The sequence below is a fragment of the Catharus ustulatus genome, chromosome 4 (assembly GCF_009819885.2).
Source record: "Catharus ustulatus isolate bCatUst1 chromosome 4, bCatUst1.pri.v2, whole genome shotgun sequence".
NCBI lineage: Eukaryota > Metazoa > Chordata > Aves > Passeriformes > Turdidae > Catharus > Catharus ustulatus.
The window spans coordinates 76,561,956-76,585,690 of NC_046224.1; the positions used below are offsets into that span (position 1 = coordinate 76,561,956).

Below are 23,735 nucleotides of genomic sequence, written 5' to 3' on the forward strand. Positions count from 1 at the left end.
CTGCCTCCTGACCTGTTCTCCAAAGCATTTTGGGCTGCCTGTCATGTGGAAGCCAGATTTTAAAGACAAAGCAGTGGCTGAAGATATTTATCCCTCTGCTGGCTCCAAGAACACTGCTGCTACAAACAGTCTTCAGGGAAAAAGAGGACAGAGTCAGCAACACGGACCACAGAGAAAGGGAAAGCTGTTCTGCATGCCACAGCAATTCCTTACTTGGGTAGCTGAAGCCAGCCGTGGTTAACTTAGGCCAGAAGGTCCAAGGGCTCTTCTCTGCCAAGTTTAGCTGTGGATGACAGTGAAATGTGCTTAATTTGACAGTTTCATTTTAACATGTATGGGCAAAGTCTAGAAGGAGACAGTGGCAGCAGCAAGGGAAGAGAGTTGGATTATTATAAGGTAGCTTTTCTGTTGCCTCAACCCAGTGCTTAGCACTAAAAATGGATACAAAAAAATTATAGATGCTAAACTAACTCTTCACCCTAGCAATAAAATGATCAAACACAGAGTTGTCTTCAACACGGCAACAATTCTCTCACACATGATAAAAATCAGCCTTTCACTGTAAATTTCAAACTGCTACACCTCTAGCATTACGGAAGCTGAAAGGCTGGGTATAGCACTGGGGCTGGAAAATAAAAGGGAACTTTCTGTTTATTACTCTTTTCATTTTTTCTTTTTTATAAATGCAAAAAAAAAGTTGTGGCACTGACATGACTTCTGCATCCTCCTCAAACTGTTGGAAATACACCTTTATGAGCATGTGCAAAGTGTAATTCCTGGAGTGGACACTGCAGGAGTAGAGACAAATAGGTGGTCATCAAGAAGTTTAATTGGTGGAATCCTGCCAAATGCAAGGAAAGAACCTGGCCTGTGCCTATGTGCCAGTGAGGACAAGGAAGAATAATGCTTCAAAAGCACAGGAGAACATCTTCTGGTCTCTGACTGTTTCTCCTCAACAACAGTCAAGTGCAGGTTTTCCTTCTCTCTGCTTTTTACCAGGTGATCCTAAGCCAAGGGCTGGGTTGCTGCACATGCCTTGGCATCAACTCTATGAGCCCAGGGCATTTATTTGGCTACTTGGAGACAGGATCTGTTGGTAACCCATTACCAGACACACTGATGACACATCAGGTGTGCCAAACTGAAAGGAAAGGGTATAAGAGTGAATAATGTTCCCCTCTCCAGGCTCCTGATAAGACCACTCTGGCAGTCCTGCAGTGGTACTTCATGACCATCACCCCCTTCTGATCCCAGTCCCCACATTGGGGAAGGTGCCCTCTCCATTTCACACAAGTGCATCCCAGGCATGCAGGGCAGTGAAGGGTTAATTTAATTAGTTCTGTGAGTGCTCAAAGAATTACAGGCAACTTCATTTAATTATTAAGTAGCCAATCAGGTAATCTCTGTATCTGATTAGCACGCTAATGAAATAATGTCTTCCAGTTCAAAGCTGTCATTCCAATCAGGAGACAGCCCTTCAACTAGAAGGAAAAGCTGGCCAGGTTTCCATGGGCTCAAGGTTTTGGATTTTGAAGAGGGAAGCAGGGAGAAGGAACACTCCCCACCTTCCCTCTCCTTGTCTCTGCTCGCACAGAACAGCAAGGCTCCCTGGTGCTCTGGGCAAGCATCCTGCATCACCACCACCTCACATCCCTTCTCTCCTGCTCCCAGATGCACAGGAAGGCTCCAGTCTACAGAGCATAGAGAGTGCCAGGCTGTTCAAGAATATTGCCAGCTGAGAGATCTGCTAAATATTAGGGGCATGGCTCTGCTATGGTCCGCAGGGGAGAAGAGGCACTCAGCAAAGCCATTATAGCACTAAGAGAAAGCCAGAAACCTTCCTCCCTCCCCCATGCCATGCTCTGCTCTTGTGTCATATGCAGTTATTTCCAGCCTGGGGAAAAGTGCAAGGCGGCAGCTGTCACACGAGGCAAGGACTTGCTCCTTTTAAACAGTGATTTCAGGACTAAATGACCTATTACAACCAACACAGCTGCAAGAACTGGGACACTTCCACACAGCCCAAAAGGGGCTTTGGGAGTGGGGGAGGAAAGCAGGAGGCAAGAGGAGGGTTAGGATCATCCTTCCAAGACCTGGCGTGGAATCTCCCAACCCTCCACCTTTTAAGTATTAGCTCAGCTGTCTTCTTCCAAGTGCCACTGTCCAGCCTAAGCACAGCAGGGTGGGATGTGCAGCCCAGCCCAAGACTCCCTCCTTTAGCCCCTTCCTGGCAAACCGCTCCTGCTCAGACCCAGCTCAAACTCCCTTTGCCCAACAGCAGCACCAGCTCCTCCACCACAGCACGGCTGCTTTTTGCACAGCTGCACACATCCTAACTTGTATTTAGCCAGTCCAGGTTTATCAGATGAGCTGCAGCAGGATGTGGTTCAGCACGACCAAACCATCCCAGCCTCTATCCAAGGAGCCTGGCAGATGTTTCTGCCCAAGCTCCAGCCTGCGCTGATGCCTCTGTACTTGTGCATGTCCCCAATGCCAGTTTAAACGTTAACTCATCTCCAAGTGTCACAGTTGCCAGCGTGTCTTAGCGTTTCTGAGCTCTAGATCATCTTCCTAGTGATGTTTCCTCCCAGGGAAAGGGTGGAGCCTCCAGGATGCTCACACCAAAAAACACTAATTTTTAAGCCACCACTCCAAACACAAATGCTGAGAGAATCACAAGAGGAAGCAGGAAAATTGCGAGCAGTCCCCAGCAGCCAGCCAGCCAACTGGCTTTCTCTGAGAATGCTCAAGTGTTGACACTTTTTGTTGACCCTTCTTATCTTGAGTATATCCCATGAACAAAAAACAGCGCTGCTGAGCAGGAGGAGACATCTCCCTCTTCTTCTCCGCTGACTACAGACATTCCAACTGAAGGAAACTGGTTAGATCAAGAAAGTCAGGCTTGAAGAGCACAATGAAGCATCCACTAATAATCAATCCCTTCACAGCAGTCTTCCTGCCAACTGGCTAAGGACTAGGCAATGATTATAAACTGTAGTTGCTACTCCAAGGAAAAACAACACAACATCATATGGCGGCCCTTAAATTCTGAAACCAGTCCTGCTAAAAAATAAAGACGAGTCTTTCTAACTGCCTGTCCCAAAAAAACCTCAGCCCTGAAATCCAAAGCTGGGTTTCACTAGTCACAAAAAACCCCCAACCAACCAAAAGGCCTTAAAGCCTCCATCATTTCAAGTTAAAAGAAAATTCTGAAAGTGCTGGGAGGGTGAGTTTAACACATCCCAAGATACTATTGTCACCCCTCTCTTGCCGGCATTCCACTCACTACCTGGGGAGGTGTGCACAGGAGGACCTGGCAGGGCAGGGCTGCCCCAGCACTCGTTAACCAGCACAGATGCAATTCCAGCCCGACTTCAGCACAAGCCACACAAGTGGCCACCTGGGGACCTGCATTCCTTGACAGCTCTGCTGCCCTGCACATTCCAGCCCCCTTGTCCCCCGGCCCTGAAACCGGGTCAGGGAGGCACAGCATGACCTGATCTCCACCTCTGATAGCACCAAGCCCTGTCCCATCCCCTCTTGCCACCTTTGCCACAATCAGGCCAGATGTGTTGCCTCTGCAAGGATAAAGATACCCATCCACGCATGTACAGGGACACCCTCTCCATGCCACAGCTACTTGCAGATCAACCATCGTCCAAAACCTCTCAAAATGACAAAGTGTGGGCATTTGGCAGGTCAGATGTTTACTACAGAGAGCAGTTTGTTCCACCGAGGGACTCGCAACACCCTCCCAAATTACACACTGCCCTTTACGGGATGCCACAGCAGCTGGAATCAGCTCACTCCTTCCGTTCCTGAGTAAGCACTTGCACTGGAGAGCAGGGTGGATGCAGGGCATCAGCTGTAGTTAGTCATGACTGAGAGCTGGGCTCCTTTTCCTCATGCTTCCAGTACTATCTGCCTAGATAATCTAAGAATATCCAGCACCACCCACCCCGCCGGGGCAGGGGGAGTCAAGAGCTCCCAGGCATTACAGGTCTCCCTGCTAGAGGAGACTTTCACTCCGCCTCCCCCAAGCAGCAGCCTTCAGTGGGGTCCCTCGATAGCTGGTTGAGATCCTACAGATCACGGAAAGATAATCCATTGCACTACTAATGCACTACTGCAGCTGTCCATGGAGAAAATCCCCCTTTCAACCAAAAAAAAAACCCCCTCAAGCCCTTTGATCCTCTCCAACTCACAATTATCTTAAGGGCAAAATAGTCTTCAGTGCCTCGGCACCTTGTATCAGGCTGAAAGAACAGAAATTGAGACTGCTATTCCCTGTTTATTCTACATGGCTGCCCTGTCCGACAAGGCAAGCTGCTCCAGCCTCTTCACCACAGGCAAACAAATCCTGATGGATAGATATCTGCATTGCTGGGTGAGCAGAGCCACAGGGAAACCTTTTTCTTGGGAATTTTTGTTAGTTTGGTTTGTTTTTTTGAAGAAAGCCTGAATTTCTCAAAAACTGTTTTGCAGAAGACTCTCAGCTACCACAAAGTTTAACTGATTTCAGCTGCACATTCAGGACTGACTACGGAATGAACAATTTAAAGGCTCACCATCTACCTCCACACTAAAACTTTCCTAACCAGAATGTTCACTTGAAAAAATAAATGCAGCAAGACTTGATATAGCCCAAAACCCTTCTGGGGAGAGTCTTATTGATAAGGTTTCTTCCTCAGGTGCCCTCAGTGCTGCATGACCTCTTGTTACCTGTGCAGGCTCTCTCCACCTGCTGCCCAGGGCTGCAGTGTGATAAGAGTTTCTTTCAGCAGAAGTGTCAGCTATAAAAAGCCCTTCCCCTCCCTGCTGCCTGTTTCCATTCCTGTGCCACTGCTCCAGTCATGCTGGTACAACACTTTTGTGGGGCTGTGGAGGGAGCTGGGGGAACTGCTTCTGGTGAGGCACAGCTCCTTTTAAAGAAAAAAGTGTTTTTAAAAAAAAAAAAAAAAAAAGTGTTGTGGTTTTTAATCTGGGTGAGCAGTTTTACTGCTGACTGTGATGGTGGCAGGAGCTGCTGTGGGAAGGCAGCTTGAGAATTGATGTCCTCAGGTTCAACCAGCCACTGCTCATGAGTCCACACTAGCACCACAGAGAAAAATAGCCACTCGATGGCCAGCTCTCCACTGAAGAGCACAAAAATATGAAAGAAAAAAAAGTCCCTTCTCTAATGCTCTGAAATCTCATTCATTCCAGAGGTACTACGCTTTATATCATGCTTTTTAGAAAATTCGCCTAAAATTCCCAACAAAGTACTAGCCCTTGTGCACATTTCTCCATCAATCAACCACTAATAAGTTCTGAATTCTGGAATGACTCAACCTAGAGCAACAGGAGTGCTGGAGCCTTGGACATGCTTTCCTAGAGGGAGTGCTCAGCATACTTGGCCACTCCAATCATCCCAGGCATGTTTACATGCCAATGCACACATGTGCCCTGGGAAATGCATGGGACACGACACCATCTTTGCCAGAGGAGGGTGCAGAATAGAGGAGAAGCAAAGGGAAGCACTGAGAAATGTCATATGCAGGGACATGCAGGGCTGCCATTTTCCAGGCTCAGATTTTGAACCCTTCTGAAACCAGCACTCACTTTTACTTACAAGTGCAACATATTTTGTATTTGAAAACGCATTTTATTTCCACAGAGGGTCATTAAGGTTGGCTATTTAGGGGACATGAAGAGACTTACGTGGTGGGCCAGTAAGTGTTAGGTCTAAGTGAGGTCACAAAATACCACAAGGTAGGGGAAGGGGTCTTTTTCCTCGCTCATTTTTCGGTATTTGAACCTTCCCAGAACACCAGAAGAGGGAGCCTTTGACTCCTCTCCCATGCTTATTATTTGTTTTATATTAGCAACAATGACAAGCTCTATTAAGAGTCAAGCTCTTTAAGTGAACTCTCACCCTTTGCCTCCTAAAACAAACAACAGAAGAAAAAAAAACAAGCAAGGAAAAAACCCTAAAAACCTCCAACCACAACCCTCTTTACCATGTGTTATGGATCTATAAATATTTTTGCTGCCACACATCTCTCTACACACAGGGCTCACCAGAAAGGAGAATACTAGGTTTGCCTTCCAACTCTTTGACCACAGAGAGCTCAAGCGCCTTTACAGCAGGCTTAGCTGGAGAGAAAGGGCCAGAGAATTAATGGTTTTATCAAAGAGAAGGAAAAAGACCCTGCAGAGCTCCTTTTACATCACCAGCCCCAGCAACCAGAACTAAACTACAGCTAGAGTTTCAAGAGCCACAGTGGATTGACCCCAACCACCAAAAGCAGGAGGTCCTGCTCCCACCACAGAACTACAGCCCCTGCAAAAACCCAGCCAGCAGCTGGGATGGTGGCAGCAAAGGGGCAAACCACACAGCCAGAAGCGTGGCTGGAGGGAGGGCTTGAGAGGGAGTGAAATCTTCTTTCTGGCAGCCAAGATCTTTGTGGCAGCCAGCAGCACCCAAGAGCAGAAGAGCTTCGTGTTTCCCTGCCCCCTGAACATGTGCCCTCCTTCCCACCAGGCTCAATGTGTCTGCTTGACCACAATGGTGTAAAAACCAACAGAGACACCCCCCTCCCTTACTGAACCAACATAAGTTACTACAGGGAAGAGCTGAACCAGTATAAGTGCACTCAAGGGTGGAGAGCCTGCACTGTTTAAATCAGACCAGTCCAAAAACTACACTGAACTGGTGGCCTAACCCAGGGTAAAGGTCCCTGAAGACCATTACACCCCTCATGTTTCAAATAATTTGGTGTTAACTTTACATACTGCCTTCCCCAGCCAGCTCTCAGCAGTCCTACTCTGGATGAGACCAGTAGCCTCGCTTTTCCAGGGGAAAGCTGGTGTTTTAGCTAGGCATTTATAGTATATAAAGAGTTTGTCAAGAAGTTGAGCCAGTGCTGAAAGGAGTTGCCACACTGGGCTGCAAGACCACGTCTGAGCAAAGCAAAGACCTTGACTGCCATTAGCACTTAGCACTCAGCCTCGAGTTATTCCCCCATCCCTTGTAAAGGCTGTCTGTTAAAGCCCCTCCAAAAAGCAGAAAAGTGAGTGTTCTGGCAGTAAGCAAACTGCACTCTCACCACTTTCCCCCATCAGCTGTTTTCTGTTCCTCACACAAAAGGCTGCAAACCCCTCCTAATTGCAGGAGCCTTCCACCTAACAGACCCTGCTCTCCAGACCCTCCTCCCCAGGAACTGGGGGAGAACTGGGGCACAATAGGAAGGAGACCGGCTAAAGGGAATAGATCTGTTAAATTAACGCATTTTCTGTCAACCAAATCAGCTGCCCCTAGTGCTATTGTTGGTGAAACAATGGAGACCCCAGGAATGGGCACCCATTAAAAGGAACAAGCCTGCTGAAAGGATACACTCTGAGGCACTGCCTTGTGTGTTTAACAGGATTCTCTACTGTAAGGAAGGAGGAATCACTAGGCTGCATTGTTCCCACCACCGCAGCAGATGCTGTTGCTTCTGGTAACGAGGAGGGGGGAAGTTTTGTTTTTTAAAAAAGAATTCATACATACCTACAATAATGTTTCCATGATAAATTTTTAATTCGGGAGTTTTAACTCCTTGGCTGTTGTAATTTCTACCCATAGCCCTTTTCTTGAGGAGATTTTTGCCTGAAAGAAGTCTATGAAAGCATCCATTGCCATTACAAAAGTTAATTCTTCACCCTTCATGCAGGCACTTAACAGATGCCAGGGGCAGAATGGCACAGCTCTGCCGGCATTATGCGCTGGGAGAGAAAGAACACAGTGAAGCAGGTCTACATACAAAGCTGCAACACTTGAAAGGTGTTACTTTTAACTGGTTTGGTTAGAGCAAATTCCACATGGAAAAACTTCTGAGGGCCGATTTAGATGCGCTATGCAGAAGTTTAAATCGGGTGATTGAATTGGCACAGGTTGTTTGTAGCACTTGAGTCTTCTTAAACAAAGCAAACTGCAAAGTCATATTTAAGCTCCTACACAAACCATTTTTTTTCTATCGGGGAAGACCTGCACCTGATAATCTTAAATCGGTCTTAAAATAAACTCAGCTTAAACTGTTAAACTTGCGGGTACACAAACAATTCAGCTAACACCAGGCATGATTTTCAGCGTCAGCTGTGCCAACAGAAGAATTCCCTATACTAACGCTACATAAAATCTGTAATATCAGGCTCCATGTGCTCTGAAATTCTTACTGTGCTCCTCCTTCCCTTCTGCCTTCGACTGCTACAGTCATTCCCCAACACCCCTGTCACCTAACTCAGATCCATTCAAAATGTTGCTGTCATAATAACCTTCCATACCCATTGTTCAGACGCCCTTTGGCTTCGTGCAGTCACTACTTGTTTCTTTTCACAGGCTTAAGATAAAGTTTTAACTCAAGTATTAGCCTCCTGAACTACCTATTCCTTTTTCGTTGTTGATTTCTGCTCGTTTGTATTTTTTATCCAATTACACTAGGGTATCATTATATAAAATGTAAACACTTGTGTAGAAGTTTATATCTACAGTTGAGAAAGATGTGACTTGCATTTGAAATGGAAACTGCTTTCCAATTTGCAGACCACTTGAAACAATAGCTCTGAGAAGTATCTCTCTGCCTCCCCCCTCCATTAATCTCAATGAACTCTAGAGCCCAGCACTGACATGTAGTGTTAATGATTCTATTATGGACAGAATAACTCAGAGCAAAAGCGAAGAGCAGCAACGTAAGAAGCGGTGCTGGAACAGATACGGGGAGAGGGAAGGGGCACTGCAGCAAATGAACCCAACAGCGCATGGGACAGGTAGAAGGAACAATAAAACCAATACTAGCCCTTGATTTTGTTGGGTTTTTGAAACAACAAACACCCAACTCACACCCTCTACTCTGATGAAGCTGATGCTGCCCAGAGTGACCATAGTATATAACCCAAGTTCACACAGTGGTCCATAAATGGGTCTCTCCACAACAGGACCAACACTGTCTTTTCAGTATATTTGAATTCCATAATCCTTTCCAACCCTGTGCTCTCTACAGCACCTGTGTACACCTCTCTGTACAGCACTGCCAGTCACTCTACCTTTCCTCAAACAATGTGTTTTCTCCAAAGCAAGGTGCTTCACATGAGAGGGAAGTTTTTTAGTCAGCAGATCTATTGCTCGCTGTTGCTTCAGTCACTGCCCACTCCCTTCCACTTTACTGTTGCCTACTGGGAACAGGCAAATGGCAAGAGGGATGGACATCCTAATGACTGAACTATTCTACCAAAAAGGCATTTAAACTCACAACTACCCTCGATGAACACAGCTGACCTGCATGAGCTGACAAACATTTTCATCAGCATGCAGTGCCTTCTTGCTGCATAGATCTTGCTTAGATTTTAAATTCTTCTGATCAGAAACCACCCGGCCATCACAGAACAGGATGAGGAACCAGTAGATCTTGTATATGGTACTGTAATACCAATTATAATGCAGCACCAGACCCAAATAGCTACAGAGGGATGAAGGCTGTACCTGGGTACCAAACCCTACTGTCTGTGTAATTAATCCCATACAAGCCATGACAGAACAGGAAGGTTGTGCCATTTTGGTGGCATGGATCACAATGGACACACCCAAATGGCAGAGCAAAGGAATCCACAGAGAATTTTCAGCAGGACTTAATATGATACAACAGTGGAGCACATTTAGCCATCCTGTCCTCACTAAGAAAAATTATTTTCAAAGTATTAAAATTCTCACACTCTCTTTAACACATTATATTTTTTTTCTTTTAAAGCTGTATCTGGTTTGCACAGATAGAAGAAACTCTGTTCTCTGCTCTCTCCTTCTCCCTGTCTCCACACTCTTCCTCCTCCTCAGGACCCGGGGGAGCAGTAGCAGCTGCTGATTTCTAACAGCCACATAATATTCCTGACAGAAAGAGCCTGTTCAAGAACCAGCACGGAGATACCACACCAGAGCAAGAAAAAGGAAGGCAAGAGCAGCAGTGTCCTCCCTGCCTGTGGGTGGGAGGAATGCCTGAAGTGCTAGGAAGGGGTAAGAAGCAAGGAAAAGCATCTTAAAGCTGTAGTGAAGTTAACAGCAGAGGCAATTTGCCCAAAGGTGCTTTTAAAAACCACAGGAAAAGATTTATGTTTTCCCTGTGTAATGTGGCTTTTCCCCCTTTTCCAAATAAACTAAGTTAGCAACAATGTTTTGACTATTTTCAAGCACATTCTGCAAAGTCGCCTCCCCTCGACCTACCCAGGCAGAAGTTCCTAAATGTTTGAGTCTATGGCTCCTGAGAGCACATGCCAAAGAGCTGGGTGGCCACGCCACACTGGCTCCTGTCCAGAATTTTCAAGTTCTGCAGAAATATGGTTGAAAACATTAAATATTCTCCCAATATTTTCGATACAAACAACCCCTACAGCTGCCAGGAGGATATTTCAGTTGCACAGGGGAAGGGCATACAGCCAGCAGATACTTTGACACAAGAGGTGTCCCACATTACAGTCCAGTCTTGAAGAGAGAAATAAATCACTCCCTATCATCACTTGTACTAACTTGACTGTGGAAAACATCCTTTCTGTCCATCAAAGCAATGACAACAAAAAAAAATTACACACCCCACACAGCCACACCTTCTCCTGCTGCAGTGCTGTTAGAATAGGGAAGGACAAACTCACTGATGCAGATTAGTGTGATGCAGGGAGGCTGGATCAGATGACCCAGTGTGGTCCCTTGCAACCTTAGCCGTTCTGTGATTCTGTGATTTTACCAACCACCAAGAAATATGCCACGACAACCAAGCCAACACAATCAAAAAACAGTTTTGAAGTGGCATAAAAGTTTTATACAGCAGATGGCTGACAAGGCAGTCATTTAAAAGGGGAGGAAGGGAAAAAAAAAAAAAAAAAAGCCAACCCACCCCAGAAGGCAGAAGTGCTCTCTGCCATCCTCAGATCCATGTAAAAACACGGCATGAAGCTGAACACATCCCGAAGCACCCGCTTCTGTCCCACTGAACTTTTGACCTGCTGGCAGTAGCTGAACCCCTCCTGAGTCCATTGGCGGGTGATGCTGCAGCAGAGATTTCAAAAAGAGGAACCCAGGCGCCTGCATCTGCCAGAGCCAGCATGAGGGCCAGCTGTGCCCACCCTCTCCCCAAACAATGCCCAGAGTCCAGCCTGATGGATGTGCCTCTTTCTTTTTGGACGCCCCTTCCCCTGCAATCTCTGGCAACGCACAGGTCCAGCAAAAAAGAAAATTAAAACATTTGCTTCCCAGGTTTCTGCCATCCAGCTGCTGATGGCAGCCCTGCATCTTGAAGCCTGGAAGCTTCACTTTCTTTTGAGCCAGTAAGTAGAGAGTAAAGGGTTTGCATTTAAAAAGGGAAAAGGAAGGAAAAAAAAAAAGAACTCCATTCTGCCTCTCTAGACTAGTAAAGGCTCCAAACTTCTCAAATACCCTCAGCAAATCTGCTCAGCACAGTAGGGATGGGTCCAGATGGCCTATCATTATAGAGCCTTCCAGCTACTATGGAGAGACCCACCAGAAGAAAAAAAATATCAGGGGAGGAAGGGGCGGGGGGGGGGAAGAAAAACAAAAAATACCTAGAGCTTTGTAAAAAGGAACAACAGAACACTACAAATTGGAAGATCAGGTTTTGTCTGGTTTGAGGACTGCAGGGATGGTAGCAGTGAAACCCTAACCTGACCCACTGGCTGAATTTGGAGGGAGGGTGAGAGCAGAGGATATTTGTTTCAAGCAGAATTAAGGCTTGTTTAAAACTTCTGCCTTTTGTAACGATATTGTAAGAGTTTAGCACCAAACTCCCCCCTGGAGATACACTGGTATCAGAAAAACAGCAAAAAAAGCGCCACCAACCAGAATTTAAGTTCAGAGGAGCTCACACCTCCTAGAAAGAATATCTGAGAAGAGACAGCTGCATCCAGTCCCTTAGAGATACTGAGCAGAGTTAGACAAGTATCAGCTGTGAAGCTCAAGGAGTTTGAGCATGAGCATCCTCCAGCTGAAATCCTCTGAGCCTGAGATCTCAATTTTTCCTTCCACATCCACAGATTCACTCAAAGCACCTGTTTTACTCTGCACCCACACAGACCGGGGCAATCACTCCTGATTACTCATGAGGGGCAGTAACTTTTAAGGGAAGTGGCGTACCCCAATCCATTGGTGTTCAGCCACAAGCACACCTCTCCATAATATCCAAAGCCAAAGCAAGAAAACACAATTCATAAAGGAGTACAGGTTCACTTTTTGATGGCTATCTACGGTTTATTTCCCCCAACATGTGCTTTAAATCCAGCATCTCTACAAACCCCTAGAAGAATAGCCACCTCCATTTTTTCAGACCCCCCTGAAACTCAAGCATGTCTCAGAGCTGGCAGTGAGACCAGCCAGAAGGGGCACTGGCATTATTAAAACCATGGAAGAAATCTTCTTTATGCAGTTAAATAAAGCACAAATTAAAAAACAAAAAAAAATCTAAAAGACACAGAGCAATACTGTTAAAAAAATCCCACTGCTGACCATTGGTTTCAAACTGTGAAGTATTTGAGCAAGCTCTTTGTGCAAAGATGTGTCCCCAGATATCCCCAAAACCAGTGGTGAGACTAAAACAACTACACCAGGCAAGAGGTAACAAGATGGTGAGCTTCAAGGAACAGCAACTTTTGAAACTAGTTGTGCTCACACTCTGCCGGGAAAGGAGATCAACTCCACGTGCCTGAAGGAGCGGAGTTCTGACAGCCGCATCCGTCCTCTCACGGCATCCCGATTTTCACCGCAATTTCCACCGACCCTCGGACAAACGCCACGCTCCAAACCCCATTTCTGCCAAGGGCTGCAGGCCGTCCACGTGCACGGGATTTTTTGGCGATGTTTTCGTTGTGCTGCTTCTGCTCTGCAGCACCCGCAGCACCAACGCGCCCGCACTCCTCCTCCTCCCCGGGCATTCCCCCCCAAAAAAGCAAGTTAATTTGTTCCGAGTGATGATGTTAACTCCCCCAGCCTAAGCGTGCTTCGTGAACCAAAGGGGAGCCCACATTTACTTCATTTGTGAAGCAAGCCAGATGCTAATTGCCTCCAAAGGTGAAAGGCTAGTGCCTCGGCCCTTTTATCATTGTAAATTCAGGTTCCTTCAAGACTTTGCGCTGCTGGGCCCGGAGAGCCTCCCCCTTTAATGGTTTGGCATCAATAGGAGGGGGAGGGGAGTTCTCTTTCGCAAGAAGTTGCATCATTGAGAGACCTCATCCCCTTTCAAGATTTCGTACCGCATAAGGGATTCCCCCTCTTCAGAAATTCACATCCTGCTCGAGGAATTTCGCTCTTTAGGGCTTCGCGCATCCCATTGAACTTTTAAACATCTTTGGAATTCGCATTCACGGGGCAATTACTGTCTTTAAAAAACACACGCCACCACGTTATTCACCCGGTTTATTGCCAACGCGCTGGCAAGAATAGCTTTTCACAGCAAGCACAAAAGATTTCCTACCAGGACACACTTTGTTTGTAAAATTTGTAGCCGCCGCACAAAATATTTACGGGACATTAGCGGCGCACATGAAAATACGAACTAAACAAACACAACAAAAACCAAAAAAAAACCCAAACAAAACATACAACAAAGTTACACGGCAAAACGGGTAGGAAGGTACGGAAGCCAAGAGCGCACTCTTGGCGGGGGACAGAGGCGGCGGTGAAGGCACCGCGGGCTCCCCGGCGGAGCCGCACAATGAACGGTGCCCCGCGGAGCCCCCCGGCCTCGCCGGGATGAGGGAGAAAAGCTCGGCAGGACCCTCCGAGCCCCACACCCCGCGGCGGCGGCGGCACCGGCCAGGTGCGGACCCCCGCCCGCAACAAAAGGAGCCGGCCTGGGCACAGCTGAGCGGGCTTGGAGGAAACCTCCCCAGCAGCAGCCGCTGGTACCCCACGGAAAGGTGTGGGGCTACCGGGCCGGGCTCACCTCTCGCCGCCACCATTTTGGGCACGGGGGACCCACCGCGGGCTCCGTGCCGCGTCCGTCCCCCCGCCACCTTTGTGTGCGGACACCGGCCCGGCGGAACAATGCCGCCCGGCCCCGCTCCGCCCGCGGCCGCCCCCGCCAGCCTCGCAGCCGGGGGACTCCCTCTCCTGCTCCACCGCCGCCCGGCACGGGCGCGCCGAAAGTTTTAGCGAGCGCGCCCGGGAGCGACGGGGAAGTTGCCGGGTCCGCCGCAAGCGGAGCGAACGCCCCGCGCTGCATCACGGCGGAACGGAACGGCTCGCCGGGGCTGAGAGGTGCCCCCAGCACAGCACGGGGCAGCGGGACAGAGAGGCGTGCGGGACCCGTCGGGCAGCGGGGAGCGCACACAGCCCGCGGGCGGCGCGGCGGGACGGGGCGCGCCGTGCGCGGGGTTCTCACCTCGATCTCGAAGTCGGGCAAGCGGAAGGCGGTGCGGAAGAGCGAGCAAAAGTGCGCGATGGCCGGGACTTCCCACCAGGAGCGGAGCTCGTCCAGCGCCACCGCAGCCGCCGCCTCGGGGCCACCGGTGCCGGCTACGCTGCCGCCGCCGCCGCCGCAGCCGCCGTCCTCCTCCGGGCACATCTCCCGCGGCCGCCGTCCGCCCGCTCGGTCGCTGCCTCCTTCACTCCGCGGGCGGCTGCGTGTGCCGCCGCCACTCGGCGCTGCGGCCCCGCCCGCCCCCCGGCGCCACGCCGCTCAGCGGCCGCCCCCCGGCGGCCCCGCGCTGCCCCCTCGCTGCCGCCCGCGCACGGGGCGGCTCAGGGCCGGCGGGGGCGCTGCTGCTGCTGCCGCTGCCCTCCCTACCGCGGACGGCCGCCGCTGCGCGGACCCATCCCCATCACCCCGACCGCCCTCATCCTCCGCCTCCCCGCTGCCGCCCGCGCCCCGCGCACGAGCGGCCGCGCCGCCGGGAACAGATGGGCGCGGGGGGAGCCGCGCGGGGCGGGGAGGGGCGGCGCGAGGTCGTGCACGAGGAGGGGGCGGAGCCTGGCACGCATCACAACAACAGGACCCCGGCACCCGCCCGGCCACGCCCATCGGGGGCGGGGATTGAGTGGTGGGCGGGGCCGGCCTCGCACGCGGCGGCTCCGCTGCTCCCGGCGCCGGTCCCTTGGCTGGGTACAGGTAGCCGGGGATGGCTCCCGGTGCAGCGAAGCCCTGGGAATCTCCAGGGTTTCTCCTCCCTTTCGTGCCTCTGAGCGAGAAGCCCAAGTGGCGCGTCTCGTTTTCCGCATGCGGCTGCCACGAGGAGCCAGATGCGCTCCTGTGCCCTGGGACATATCTGGGTGTTACCCGCACTCCCAGATCCTCCCTTGCTCCTGGCTCGAAAATTCCTCCTGGCTGGCCCGTTTTGAATTGTGTTAAGGGGAAACATTCAGCGACGAATAGGTATTAATTACCTGCTTGCGGAACTGCCTTGATGGGACAGAGTTGCAGTGAAACACCAAAGCAGCTGTGACTTCGCATATTCTCACTGCATCGCCTGACAACCTCTCTGTAGCCACCAGAGCTTCGAAACAGTTACAGTGGATCACTGTGCCCAGCTGCCTCCGCTTAGGGTCCCCATCTCCAGTGAAACCACCGTGAAACTGGAGTTCAACCACAGTCACGGCACAGCGGACACGTGCAGAATTATGCTGTGGCTGAGGGCAATTCCTTCAGAACTGGACTAATCTCACAGCCTGGTCTTAACTAGCACGGATGGGAGGAAGCAGTGAAATGCCTTAGTTGGAGTGGAAGGGGGACAGTCCCTTTCGGGAGCAGCCTGAAGGTCCGAGGGGAAAACATATTGCAGATGCCCTGCTCTGTCTCTGACTTGGGGCCATCAGTCAGCACCATCGTATTGCTGCTAACACCTGCTGACGTAAAGCAATCTGATTTCAGTCTCAAACTAGCACGTACTTTTCCTCTCCCTTTTCCCCTTCAAAATGAGAATAAAGTGAAGGTATAAGCTCTGTGCTCTGTCTCAGCCCACTGCCTAACAGCCTGACCAGAGAAAACCAGCTGAGGATGGGAACAGCTTATTTAGAGACGAAACAAATCAAGGAGCAGCAGTGTGGCTCAGCAAGAATGAACAAGCTCTAATTTCATTGCCTTTTTCCAATTGCGGGATCAAGGAATACCCAGTGAAATTGGAAGGAAGTGAATTTAAAATGGTGCAAGGAAATATTTGTACCATGTGTAATTAACACATGGCATTTGTTACCACGAGGTTTCATTGAGGGTGGTAGATTAGCAGGATTCAGAAAAGGATTAGACATGTATATGGATACCAAGAACATTCATGATCACATTAGACAGGATATAAATAAATTTTAGAAGGGATATAAACTTCAAGGCACAATATAACCACTAACTGATGGCAAGGGATTAGGGAAAAACTTCCCTTGTGGGTGAGTTATTCTATAATTGTCCACTATGGGCTTTCTTGCACCTTTCTTTGAAGTATCAGAGAGTAGCAACTGTTAAAGTGGGAAGACTGGATTAGGAGGGCAACCAGGCTCATCTGGTGTGGCAACTGCTGAGCTCTTTGGGGATTTGTGAGGGTCACTTGAGAAATAGCTTGGCAAAGAGGATAACACAAGAGGAGTCATCAGACCCCTGATTTTTCTTCAGACTCAGACCTTGCTTTCCTTCACTGTAAATTTCACACAGAAGATGGATTTTCTATGCCTTCCTCACCAAGTTTTTTGCCAAAATGTACTCTATTTTTAAAGTTTCTTAGTTATCTTTCTAAGTTCAGCCTTGGCATCTGTTTTCCCTAAAAACTTACGACTTGGTTCATTTATTGTTTGAAAGAGACCAACATGTTATACTGAAACCCTGACTGTGTTTCAAGGCACAATGACTGCAAGACTTGATCTTGAGCAAGACAGTATCTGATCTCTTGTGTATTGTGTCTGCCTGCACTGGATTGAGCCAGCTCCAGCTCCCTGCAGTAACTGAGAGGAGAGGGCAGGCAAACTCAGAGCAGCATGCAGGATCACTATAAAGTACCAACAGCTCTGTGTGAAAAATCTAGAGGTGACAGATCCTCAGGCACAATTTCCCTTGGGCCAGTTACAGAATTATACAGTACTAACTAATGCCCAGTTCTTCCCAAGAGCTAACTTTTGGTCCCCTGACCATGTAAAAGGAGATTATGTTGCAGTTCTGTCTTGCTCTAAGCTGATATTCCTCCCTGAATTCCTGTAATGTCCAGCTGTGGCTTATCTTACTGCTGCATCTTGGCTTGTTCTTGACACTGGGTCAAACAGCTTTGTAGTATCCCCACTCTCTACCCTGCTAAGAACGTAGTGAACTTTAAATGAAGACTCCTAACCTCTCTTTTTGTCGGAAGAGCTACAGTACCAATTTTGCCTAAAGTTCTTTTGAATTAATTTAGCTCCCTCTATCGTCCCTATTATTTATATTGGACTGGGTTTTCTTTTATATTGTTCTTTTTATTCCAGGATGCTAGGGGATACCCACAATCACTTAAGATTGTTTTCTTTTTCTAGATTCTTACACTGTTCTTAAAGGACTTGTTTAAATTTCTTATTCAAGCACAAAAAGCTCTGCTTTCCCACTGCTATTCCTCAGAGGGCAGAGACTTCGTGAACACACTGTGGCATTTCCTCTTCTTTGATCCATGTACTCCTCTTCCACACCACCTTTGGTTATGAGTTTGCTGTCCACAACAAAAAAAAAAAAACCCAGAGCCTGCTCTGGCCAGTGTCCTTACCAAGTATACTATATTATTCCTCTGGATCATATTTTTTTTTCCTAGACTGTTGTTAATACTTCCCCTACCACTGATTTTTAGCACAATATGCAATCCTGGCTGTTCACTACCTTCCAATAATTACACTCCTCCCCTCTCTTCTGTGCTTTTTCTCATCCTTTCTTCACAAAATTGGCTGAAGGTTAAGTCCTTCCACCATGTAGAGCCACACTGAGGCTGATGGACCAAACCAAAGCCTCTTGCTTTTGTTGTTCCAGGTAATCTCTGGATTTGTGAGCTCACTTTCCTGAGGAATAAAACCACTAAATTCAAAGTGCCAAAAGCAAATTTTAAAAAAGGTTGTAGAATTGTAGGAACTGCATGTCCCCATTCCCGTATGACAAATCATTTCATCTTGAAGCAAAAAGAAGGAAGGAATGTTTTCCACTTTTTTCCAGAAATACCTGTCATGTGTGCCCGATTTAAAGCTTAAATGTAATGTTTGGTTGATGACAAGTAGATCCCTTGTAGCCTGCCTCTGAAAGATAACAGATTACTGACAGGCACAGGTCAGTTCCTCATCAGTTGAAGTAATATTATAATTAATAAAGATCTCTTTTAAAAACTCTTAACTTCTTCGTATTTCCACCCACCTGGCTTTAAGCTAAAGCACAGTGGACTGTGTTCTTATAAACTAGGTTCAGGAGGAGCTGCAATCTTCCCTTGTAAGGAGTCAAAGGCACTTCCAGAACGACCAACCAAACCTCAGATTCTGCTCTTGCTGGCACCACATTCTCAGAAGGATTTGGCATTGGGAAGTTCAAGTTTTCCTAATTCAGGGGAAATTATTTAACAATAGATAAAGCCTAACACTTCTGTTTCTTCAAAGCAGAACTTTTGCATTTCTGGCTGTGAAAAGCTTCATCCCCCTTTTCTAGCCTGAATTTTACTGCTTCCTTCTCTGTGCTGGCCTCCCTCAACAACCTAACACCAGTAAATCTCACTGCCTTTGCTTCTTTTTGCTGAGTTATGAAGTTGAAGACAGGTGTGATTCAGCCACCTACTTTCACCCCAAGCTACTTCGACCTTCCAGGATTCTTGATATTTTGATCCATCTTCAAGTTCCTTGTTCCCTTTTCAATGCCTCCTGAGCAAAGAGGTTTTGTGGTTTACATAGCACAGTCGAAAAGCCTTGCTGAACAGAGCAGAGGCTGCAATATTTAGCACCAGGAGGTCTGGCTTTGACTCCTGGATTTGCTTTTCCTACTCAGACAACAAATCAAGGAAATTGAGGCATATAAAGTGAAAATGAAGGCGCAGATTCTTCTGGGTAGTGGCAGAGCTGAAGTCAATGGAAAAGCCAGAGGGATTGCAAAAGAGGTGTAGATGAGAAGTAGATGAGAAATTTTGCTTCTTTCAACTAAACCAGGAGAGTCAAGAGGAAAAAAAAAGCCATGTTGCATTTTGATAATTATTTCTTTGGAGTCACTAGTTATGATTTCATAAGAAGCAGAGAAAGCAGTGGCACACAAGGGGCTGACATAGGAGGCATGAAAGCCAACAGGACTGGTTGAAAGAGCAAAACAGATTCGAAATAGAGAACAGCATTATAGTCAAGAGACTGTGTAGGATGAAAGAGGCTCAAGAGAAGCAGGGGATGAGAGAAACTGGTAAACACATCTCCTTCCTAATTAGCAGGGAGTAAGGAAAAGTCTATAGTCACAAACACTCATGGAGTGGAAGAAGCTGGAATGCTGTGAGGAAGAGAGAGTGGGCAATGTCTGAGAGATGGCAAAGTCAGGGAGGGAGAAGCTGAATAAACAAAAAGATGCACAGTGAAGGCAAGGTCTGCTGATGAGTGGGATGCTGCAGGGCTGCATAAGCAGGTGAGATAAGGAAAGTAGAAAATGTGCAGCCTCAACAGCCTAACAATGTGAAGTTCAAAATTATCAAGAGAAAAGATGATGAAGTCAATAAAAAGGAAAGCCAGTTGTCAAGGCAGAGAAGAGAGATGGGTGGGTGCAGACAACAGCTGCAAGATGAAGGCATGAGAGAGAACAGGGACAGTGCTGGAAAGCATAAGACACAGGAATTGGAAACACAAGTAGGACAAGCGAAAACTGCCATTCCCAGTTTTTTTGGCTTTGTGATGCAGTGAACCAGCTTGCACAGGCCTGTTGCTGAAGTCAGATATGTGGCACCAATACAGCTACACTTAAACCTCAGCTAACACAAACAGGGCTGCACACTTAGCTGGGACACAAACACTGCTCTCCAGCTTTGAGCCACCACAAAGTCCTCCATGATTCCTGCAGCCTGCACCCTGAGCAGTGTAGGTTTGAGGGTCATCTGTTGAAGAACCTGTTGCTTGACCAAAATGAACTCTGCAACTCTTCAGCTGTTGTGTCACGGACACTGCAATTGTCAAAGAGCTGTGCAGTATTTGTTTTGTATCCTGGATGTACACATTCTATTTGTCCAATGTGAAAGCAGTCACTCTGAGAACCTGACCTAGCATCTGAAAACCTGATGGATGCTCTTGGTAACATCCCAGGTATTTACTCCACATCACTATTTTCAGCTGAATGAACCACTAGAACAGAGAAGTAATTTCACATTACTGAAGAAAGCCACACTTTCCATGAAGCAAAGCAGCAGTTGCACACATCATCATTGATTTAGCCAGAAAATTAGCAACATTGGGCCTCTTTAGCTTGTATTGACTCTCTTCCTTGAAAAGCATCTCCCTACTGGGAATTTGGCTAACAGTGATGTGACAAAGCACCCTCCATCACAGCTCCTCTCCTGTGTGCTTTACTGAGCTACATATCAAACCAACAGATCTAAGCCTTAGGTCTCAACAGATTTTCTGCTCCAGACCCATTGGGGCTGAAAAACCACAGGTTGTAACTTGATGTTTTGTCCCCTAGAGAGCAATCAACAGGCAAATGACAATTTGTGGCAATGGATTTAAAGCCAGGGAATCTGGATCTTTCCAAGTCTTTCCCCAAAGAGCAGCAGGGAGCAGGGGGGCTTGTTTGTGGTCATCCATGCTCACAGCTGCTGCTGGGTACATCTGGCAGAGAGATGACTCAAACACAGGCTGGCTTGGGCAGCCACAAAATAAGATGAGGAGCCAGTGATCTGCCCTGGAAACCTCGCTGGGAAGCAGAGTGGAGACACACAAACCCATCTACTTCCATGCCTCTCCAGCTCTGTTATCTCTGCTGCTGCTGTCCACAGCTATTCCACAGGCAGGCAGCAGTATTTCGGCACAAACAAAGAAATGTTTAATTGTTTCCAGACCAGCAGTGGTGTTGATATGTGTGCTGTGTGCTCCAGGAGTGGTTCCTGGAGACAGAGGCTCATTGGATTCACCCCTGAGCCTGAGCTGGGGGCTCAGGTGCCGTGTGCTGGGGAGTAAAACACTCCCAGCCAGAGAGAAGAGCCTCAGACAAAATGCAGGGGATGCTGCACAGCAGGGTAGTGCTCCATGCATAGAGGGTCCTCATCAGTCACTCCAGGAGAGATAGACTAGGTGCCTAGAGGGGAATTAAAACACCATTTTGCTTACAAGCCATGACAATTCAGTTCTCTGTTCAACACCACCTTAGATGGTGATTAGTGGTGTCTGAGCAGAGTGGCTGAAAGTTTCTTTGCTGTAACCAGCATTCTGTAGTCTGGACCTGAAGATGTGATGTGAGGGAAAGCTGTATTTCTCATCTTAAGCTGATCTCACACCCTGTGAGAAGTGCTGAGCACCGACTGCACAGAGCAAGATGATTGCTATTCAGTGCTGGGGGCCGTGCTGTGCTCCCCACCGAGGCTCCTGGGCCAGATGCAGTGTTGGTGTAAGCCACTAAGCCCCTACAGATTAAAAATACTCTGGCTGTGTGCACACCAATTCCTGCAGCTGTGGCAGGGTTGGAAAGGCAAAACCTTGGCGGTTTCAGCCAACACAGCCTCTCCAAAGCTTCACTTGACACCCACCTGCCAGTTGCTTTTCCTGCTCTGCTGCTCCCCACTTCTGTGGAGAGTGCAGCTCTCCAGTGCTAACTTGCTGTGACTTCACCAGCTCCTGTTTCCAACATCACCAATACCTCTGTTCCTTGCTGCTGCATTTGGCCAGAGAGGTATTCAAATCCCATTCCTAACACAGCAGCCAGAAGAAATTGAAAGTGATTGATCTCTAAATCCTGCAAAGAATGGGATACCAGGTTGTGCTGATGCATGGATATAGAAACAAGGCAGAGTCTCACAGAGGGCTGAGCAGCCACCAGTCATTAGCAGGATTGAGTCATGGTTCTAGCTCTTTCACTGAATTGCTCTATGACTGTGAGTAAATCAATTCATATTTTTCTCATCTATAAAATGGGAACAGTCATATTAAGATACCTCAGGGAAGTCGCAAGGCTTAATTAGTTAATGCTAGTGCCTTGTCAATTCTCATTACCACAGTATCCCTATGTTTATTGCTCTGAAATTGTAAAATGCTGCTTACATGCTAAACATTATTATTCTAGATGAGGTGGAGCAACTTAATCCAATTCCTCTGTAAATACCAAGGGCAGGGAGTTGACATTCCTAGTATTGGCTTTAGTGTGAGGTCTGCCTCACGTGTAGAAAAACCTTCCTGACATACAACAGAAATTATTTATTTCCAGATTCCTAATGTAGTTGCTCTTGAAACAATTAAGCTGCACTTTTACTGGTTTACTTAATTCAGTTTGTGTAATTAAACTCACCTGGGATAAACATAATTTAAACTGGTTTAGACACAGTGTTGCTTCCAGTGTAAGGGAAGCAGAACAAGGTCCATGAAAAACTTGTAAAACCTGGCAACTCACTTGGAGAAAAGCAACTGTAGGCAGCTTGAAATGGGGGATGGCTGGCAGATTCATGGACTAAAGGAATTTTAGGTGCCCAGCCTCAAAAAAAAAAAAAAAAAACCAAACCAAAAAACAACCCAAAAAAACCCCCAAACAAACAAAAAAAACCCCTAGTGACTAATGCAGTGAGTCATCTCCAGACCTTCCCTAGGGTGTTTTGAGATACTCAGCTTTTTCTCTCATGGGTTAAGAGAGATCCTAAACTCCCACAGAAGCCCAGCCTTGAGGTTAGGGGCTGCTAGAAAAGACATGAGATGCTCAAAGTGGGATGGGGGGCTGCCTGCCCCACTTCTCATCCTAGCCTCTCCAGCAACTGTGCCAGCTCAGGTGGGGGCCTGGAAAGCCAAGGTTCACTTTGAGCAGCTCTAACCAAACACCTGAGGCTCAGCTCCAGAGGTTCCCATGCTAGCAGGATATCAATACAAGCTGCTAGTGCTCCTTACAGTTAGGCAGGAAGGATGCTTCAGGCTCCTGAACAGAGATCTGATAAACAGATCACAGTCTTGGCCAGAAGAACATCTAGGTTCCTGTTGCCAGCTCCCCAAAGAGCTCTGCCAATGCACTTCTGCTTTCCCCAGAGTTCAAGATGAGCATCCTGCTGCAAACCACCTGCCTGTGGTGCAACGGTTGTGCCTGTGGAAGCACTGACTTGTTTTAAACCTGTGACCCAGTGAAAATACAAGTAAATAGGCAACAGAGAAAGGAGAAATTGGCAAGGAGAAGGGCCAGCTGATTTATTGCCTCTTCTGCACTTAATAGCTTTCAAGGTCTGGGTTTCCCACACCCAGCCTTCCTGGTTCACCTTGATGTCTAAGGCTCATTTTCCTGCTGGGAAGAGGGGGATGCATGCCAGCAGCTCTGTCTCTATGCCCCAGTCCCTAAGATATTGTCTGCCCTGCTAGATGGTGGCACCAGAAAAACCAACCACTCTGAGTTAATTGCCCAGACCAACAATTTGCCAAACTTGCCAAGTTCCCAGCACCCAACCAGCCTGCCAGTTATCTCAGTGGCCATCTTCCCCTTGCCTGTTCCCAGGGGCCACTCCCAGCAGGGCAGACAAAATGGGGTGACTTTGCTGGCAGCTGGATGATCCCACTTTATCCTCTCATGAGGCCACAATCTGCCCCCAAGCCCCAAAATGTGGCAGGA

The 23,735-nt window shown here is 47.9% G+C and overlaps 1 protein-coding gene across 1 annotated transcript in view; it reads right to left on the minus strand.

Annotated features, from left to right (window-relative positions):
• The window catches only part of LOC116995643 (cat eye syndrome critical region protein 2-like), a 72,091-nt gene extending 57,515 nt beyond the window's left edge, over positions 1 to 14,576 (minus strand). Inside the window, exon 1 of the mRNA XM_033058499.1 lies at positions 14,394 to 14,576. Within this exon, the coding sequence (XP_032914390.1) occupies positions 14,394 to 14,576 (183 nt within the window). The remainder of the gene's footprint in view (positions 1 to 14,393) is intronic.
• Positions 14,577 to 23,735: the final 9,159 nt, after the last annotated feature.